A 6,000-nucleotide genomic window follows, 5' to 3' on the forward strand; every position below is an offset into this window, starting at 1 on the left:
ATAGAAGACAAATCCTGGAAAGGATTCAGGCTTTTGCCTTATTTCTTGCTCAAGATACGAAGCTAGTGAACTCCAGCACCTTAGCCACAGCACCGGGATTTAAGAATTAGTCTCACTTGTGATTTTCTGAACTTCACCAGCAACTGTAAATTTCCAGAGAACCTTATTACCTGTGAGGGCAGAAGCCTTGTGGGATGAGCTGCAAAAGGCATTGGCTATCTGTACATGATGCATGTTCTTTGCCACCTGAGAAATGCAGCCTGGTCCACTGGCTGGCATGATCAACCCACTCCCAAAGCTGCCACTTCTCCAACAGTTGGAAAACAGACATTGATACATTGACGTGGAAAGCCAGAAGGGGAGGTAAGTAGCAACATGGGGGGGCGGGGGGCGGGGGCGGTGGAGATGCAGGGGTAAGAACACAAGCTAAATTCTTTCTGCTGAAGTGTCCAGATCTTCCAAATTGTGAATTTGGAGAAAATGCCAATATACACTGTATACCCCCTGACACAGAAATATGCACAAAAATAAAACCAAAAGGAGAGTACTGGGCATCTTATGTCCAATAACAAAGCCCAATTCTTACCTCCAGATATTGGAAGCCCACTATCAAAGGAGAGAAAGTCAGCACTTTGGGTAGATACTTTCAGTGAGACTGCCTCACACAGAGTCACCTCTTCCACACATACCTTCCCTTTAACCTTTGATCTTTTATTTTTTTTAAAGGTGTCGGTGAGAAAAGAGAAAAACAAACTTGTTCCAGAACAAATCTACTTGTAACTCTGCCGTTCTGAGGATTTCTTTTAGACTTCAGGGAAAAGGTGCCGAGTAGAGTGTAGAAGGCATGAGGAAGTGGAGTCGGAAGATACATGGGGATGACGCTAGACCAAGAAAAGCAGCGAAAGAAGACGTAACGAGAACCAGCCCTGCTAAATTAATCTCAGAAATTAATGCTGAGTGGGCACTTTAAACGTCACTGTATCAGTATAGTCCTCTTTGAGACAGAAGCTGAGGCCAAAAGAGCTAATGGCTTGCCCAGGTTCATCAAGTGCTGATTACCGAACTGGGGCCACCAGGTATCTGGATCCACAAACAGGAGACAGAAACGGTAAAGGAAACCCAACCTGAAAGGCTAATGAGTAGAGAGACGGCAAGGAGAGAGGGGCAGCGGGCCCGACTCGAGAGAGCATCCCGGAGCCGCAGGGGGCATTGGCGTGCGCGTGGGTACCTTGATGTAGGCCCGCTGCAGGTAGTTGTACGGCACTCTGCGCTGGAAGTCGCTGCGCACATCCTCGCTGACGCGGTGGTGGGACGCGGGTCCCCCGAGGCGCTGGGTCTGGCAGCCGCGGTAACAGCGCGCCCTCTCCAGCAAGGCACGGAAGAAGGGCAGCTCGGCCCCGGGCCCGACCCCCGGGGGCGCGAGCGGGCGGCGCGCGGCGCAGTAGCGGGAGCAGCGCGCGCGGATCTCCCGCAGGCGCCGGTGGCTGCGCAGAGCCGCTTCCAAGTCGCGCACGGCTCTCTCGTAGTCCCCGCGGTAGTAGGCGGCCACGCCGCTGGCGTAGAGCAGGTCGAAGGGCTGCAGAGGCCCGGGATCGGGCTGCCGCTCCGTGCGCTCACGGTCCGGGGGGCCACCCCACAGCGACGGCGGCAGCAGGAGCGCCAGCAGCAGCGACAGCGGCGCCCACATGCGCTCCCGCATCCTCCGCCGCGCTGCCGTACGCTCGCGGCCCCGGCGTCGGGGCCTGGTCTCCACCTGCGCGGGCGAGGGCGCCGGCCCCCACGATCTGGCTGCCCTGCGCACCCCAGGTGGCCGCTGGCGCTCCGCTACTGAGGCGGAGGCCGGGCCGGCTGCTCTTAAAGGGACGCCCACAGCGCGAACGCTCCTCCTGCCGCCCGAGCCGCGGCGAGGAGCCGGCGTTCAGCGCGCGCCCTGCAGGCTCCGGGCCGCAGTCGCCGGGATGCGGTGGGCTGCACCCCCCGCGTGCCAGGCAGACAGCGAGCGCCGCTTGAGGCCGACCCGGGGAGAACAGCTTTACTCGTGGGCTTCTTTCTAGGTGGCGGAATGTGTATGATCAACTCCCTTTTTGGAGAGGAAGACAATCGGCTTCGTGAGGTTAGGGCTCTGGGAATGTGTACCTGACCTCGCAGTTTGCGGAGTCCCTCCCCTTCAGGTGAAGCGCCAAAGCTCCATCGCAAGCTGTGAGGAAAGCCCCGGAGGGCCAGTTGGCTCAGTTGCGGAGGCTTGATGGGAAGAGTGGTTAGTCCGAGTTATGAACTATGAAAAGGCAAAGGAAGGACCCAAACCTGGGCTTTTGAAGTCAAAGCTTACGGCAGCTTCCCCTGGGGCGGGTCTGCCCTTCCTTGCCTTCCCATCTCCCTTAGTACGGCTCTGTGTCTGTGCATCGGAGCAGGGGTAGGATCAAGAGAGGAGCAATAAATAGCCTGCATGCCTGTGCGGACAGCCGTGTTACAGGACCTAGAGAACTGTTAGAGTAGGCGGGGCTGTCCTCACGTTCTGCTCTGTCCTTTTACCAACCGTGTGACCTGGTGCAGCTGAGCCTCAATTTCTTCATCTCCATAACAGGCAAATGTCCCAACGTGTCAGGTTCTTACCTAAATTCTAACTGCAGGAGTTGAATAAAGAGGCAATTTAATAAACCAAGTACCTCTAGGACCTAAACAATGAACATCAATCTAGGAATAGGGAAGCTGACAGAACAGCTGCCAGGCTCCAAAGGACTAGCTAAAGGCTATTCTGTTCTCCTTCTCTCAGCCTTTGGAGCCAAGGTGTTTCCCTCGTCCCTGTTCCTTGGCTCTACACTCTCACAAGGATTCCTGAGAGGTTAAGCACTGGATCCTGGACTCGACTGCTTCCTAGAGACATGCTCCTGTTCTTCTAATGGCTGTGGCAATTTCACTGAAGTCTCCCTAGCCAACTGGATATTGAGCAAAAGAGAAGAGCAATGGAAAGGAACCACATGTATCATGGAGTTGATAGGAATTTCCCAAAGAAAACTTTCATATGGAATCACCTCTATCATGAGGAGGTTGTCAGAGTTTCATGCTCATTCCTTTATTTTGTTGGGTTGACTACTCTGAAAATGAACAGTCTTGGCTCTGTAACTTCAAGAGACACCAAATAACCATACTATTGTTATTTTTGTACACCAAACCTCACTCATTTGGCTCATTCCCCTGATAGAAAAGCTCCAGTTTGGAGCTGAGTATGTACTGAATGCTTTGGATGTTCAGTATTCCAGAATTTGCTCTTGGGTCATTAGCCCAGACTTTTGCTGTAGAGATTAGCTCTCTTTTCAGATAAAGACTCTGGAGTCCAGAGTTATCAATCCACTTGTGGAAGGTTCTGAAGCACACTAGTCAGTCCTGCTATAGGACTAAGGACAAAGTGCCTGAATGTTTTGCTGTAGATTATCTGTATATCCCATGACATTTCCACATCATTTAATATCCACTAAATGTATGTCTTTGGAGGCCTGCTCTCAAAGTAGGTATTCTGCTGGAAAGGGAGATGAAAAAGTCAAGTCCATATCCCTTATCTCTAGGAAATTACAGTGTTATATAGGAGACAAATATGATGTGCAGGACTATAACACAAGGTAGAATGTGGTACATCTTAAGTTAGATTCAAAGTGTATTTCAGAAATGCAAAGCCTGGAAAGATGACTTCTGGTGGAAAGATTAGAGGAAAAGTTAGAGGGAGAATTGACATTGATGTAGAGTCAGCTTACAGACTGTAGCCATACCAAACCTCCTGCTGATCCCCCAGCTGGCCATGTGCTTTCAAATCTTCTGCATATTCCTGCTACCTTATCAGTGTCTGTACAAACCCTATCTGACTTTACAGAAAACATTCAATTGACATCTCAAATTTGCTTGAACATTGGAATCACTTGAGAAGGCAAGAATACTGCTATCTAGCCGTAATCTGAAAGATTCTGATTTAATTGGTCTGGGGTATGGCTTGAGAATTGAGATTTATAAAAGTTCCATGATTCTAATATGAAACCAAAATTGAGAATCACTGGTCTCAAGTTAATGCCATAGTCCAAAAAGTAGGTCTATGAGTCAGGGCTCTGGGTGCTATAGAGAATTCATGAGTCATCCCTCAGACTTCTCCTTCTCAAAAAGGGCAGTCTGATATTTCTCTAAAGGCTGGATCAAAACAAAATCTCACAACTCTTGAATGACAAGAGTCTTGCAGGGCAGTGAAGTTGATTCCAGGCAATGCGGTGCCCAGTATTATCAACTCTGTATTGAGAAATGCAGCCCTCCCTGGATCACTTGCACTCCTGAACATCTCACTGGGTGTTCTGAGAATGTACTTCTCTATATGGGTTATTTCTTAGATAACTGGGTGCCACCTCAAAGTTTCTGATTCACTAAGCCTGAGGTAGAGGCCAAAAATGTGCATTTCTAACAAGTTCCATGGTGACACTGATGCTCTTGGTGCAAGATTCATACTTTAGAATTTCTTTATCAAAACAACTCCTTATGAACAGTGTTTCTTAAACTTTGTTGTGTATCAAAATGCTCTTAACAAACACAGATGTCTGGCTTTTAAAGTAGAATCAAGTTTGGGCCTTCATATTATTGAGTTCCCCAGGGGTTCTTATACCCAACAAAGTTTGAGAACCACTGCTTTAGTTAGTGATATTTCTCCCAGGAATATCTGGAGACATTGTTGTTTGTCACAACTAGGAGAATGGAGTACAGTTGTACAATTGGCATCTAATGGGTGGAGGGTATGGATAGATGCTAACCATCTTTTGATAAACAGGACAGCCTTCCACAACAGAGAGTTATACAGTCTAAAGTATCAACCATGCTCAAGTTGAGAAACCCTAGGGTAGAACATAGTTTAAGCACTACATATCTTACTCAATTCTCTTATTTTATGAGGAAACATGGGAACACAGGTCACATAAATAGGCAGTGGCAGGACTCATATGCTTAATTTTATATACTAAAAGACAAGATGTTATGCTGAATGTCATAGAACACAGGATAACAGTAGCTTTGTGAATGTTTCTTAAAGGAGATATAAAACAAAATGCATGAAAGTAAGAAAGAAATGATAATTTGAGAAAAAGGAGCCATTGTAGGAATAAGATGTTGAAATTTCTGCTAAGATAGGTATGAACTGGGAGCCTGCAATTTCACTTTTCCCCCATTCCTTACGAATTCAGAGAACAGCCAGAGCACAAGAGAATCCATCCAAAAACTTTAAGAGGGATCCAATCACTACCTTTTTTTATTATATTTGGAATTAATCTTGACAGAAGCTTGAATTTCCTTTCGACTTCTGTTTACAAGTCAACAGCATCTCCGCTCTGCTTACCTTAGGGAACCTCCAGCAAGAAGGAATTGAGAAAAAAGATCCTCCAATGCTTCCTGTTTTCCCCAAATCAGTTTAGTTTTTCCAAGCTGACTTCTCTCTCCTGCAGAATCTTCACGGAACAATAAAAGCACACTCAGGCTTCAGTGGTAGACTTAATCAACACTTTCCATAAGCAGATCTAATATTAGTTTACTTTGGTCATGGGTAACCAGAGCTCTTGCTTGCCCCAAACATCATTGATTCCTTTGAAATGAAAGGAATAATTCTCACTATGCAACAACCCAACCCTGTTCGGCTTCTGTTGATGCTGGCTACAAGGCAACTGTTCTGAAGACTTTTTTTCTTACTCAAATAAAATCATCTGAAGACTTTTTTTTCCTCCAAATAAGTTACTGTGAAAGGTAAGACACCAACAATCTATTGCTAGAAGAGAGAGTGAGAAAAAATCCTCCCTAGAGGAAGAGGGTTTTTTTTTTCAGAAAAATTAATATTTAACTTACATTAAAAATCAAACGGGAGCTGCCACATTCCAGAACTGTCTGTTCCTTTCCAATTTCCTTAATAGCTCTGTCTCTCTGTTTGCCTTAATTCCTGATTGAACTTGAAAATTCCAAATCAAACAGAACTCTGTAAACACTCTG

The 6,000-nt window shown here is 47.0% G+C and overlaps 1 protein-coding gene across 3 annotated transcripts in view; it reads right to left on the reverse strand.

Moving 5' to 3' along the window:
- Nucleotides 1-5,378, reverse strand: part of P3H2 (prolyl 3-hydroxylase 2) — a 178,537-nt gene extending 173,159 nt beyond the window's left edge. Inside the window, exon 1 of one of the 3 annotated variants that reach the window (XR_005022638.2) lies at nt 1,229-2,403. Coding sequence is in view for 1 of the 3 variants with exons in the window: in XM_036875103.2 (XP_036730998.2) it covers nt 1,229-1,699 (471 nt within the window). In the remaining 2 variants the exon portion in view is untranslated. Of the gene's footprint in view, nt 1-1,228; nt 2,404-5,359 lie in introns of those variants that run through there. The other 2 variants (XM_057501128.1, XM_036875103.2) reach the window with 2 other exon arrangements.
- Nucleotides 5,379-6,000: the final 622 nt, after the last annotated feature.

The sequence above is a fragment of the Manis pentadactyla genome, chromosome 1 (assembly GCF_030020395.1).
Source record: "Manis pentadactyla isolate mManPen7 chromosome 1, mManPen7.hap1, whole genome shotgun sequence".
Classification (NCBI taxonomy): Eukaryota; Metazoa; Chordata; class Mammalia; order Pholidota; family Manidae; genus Manis; species Manis pentadactyla.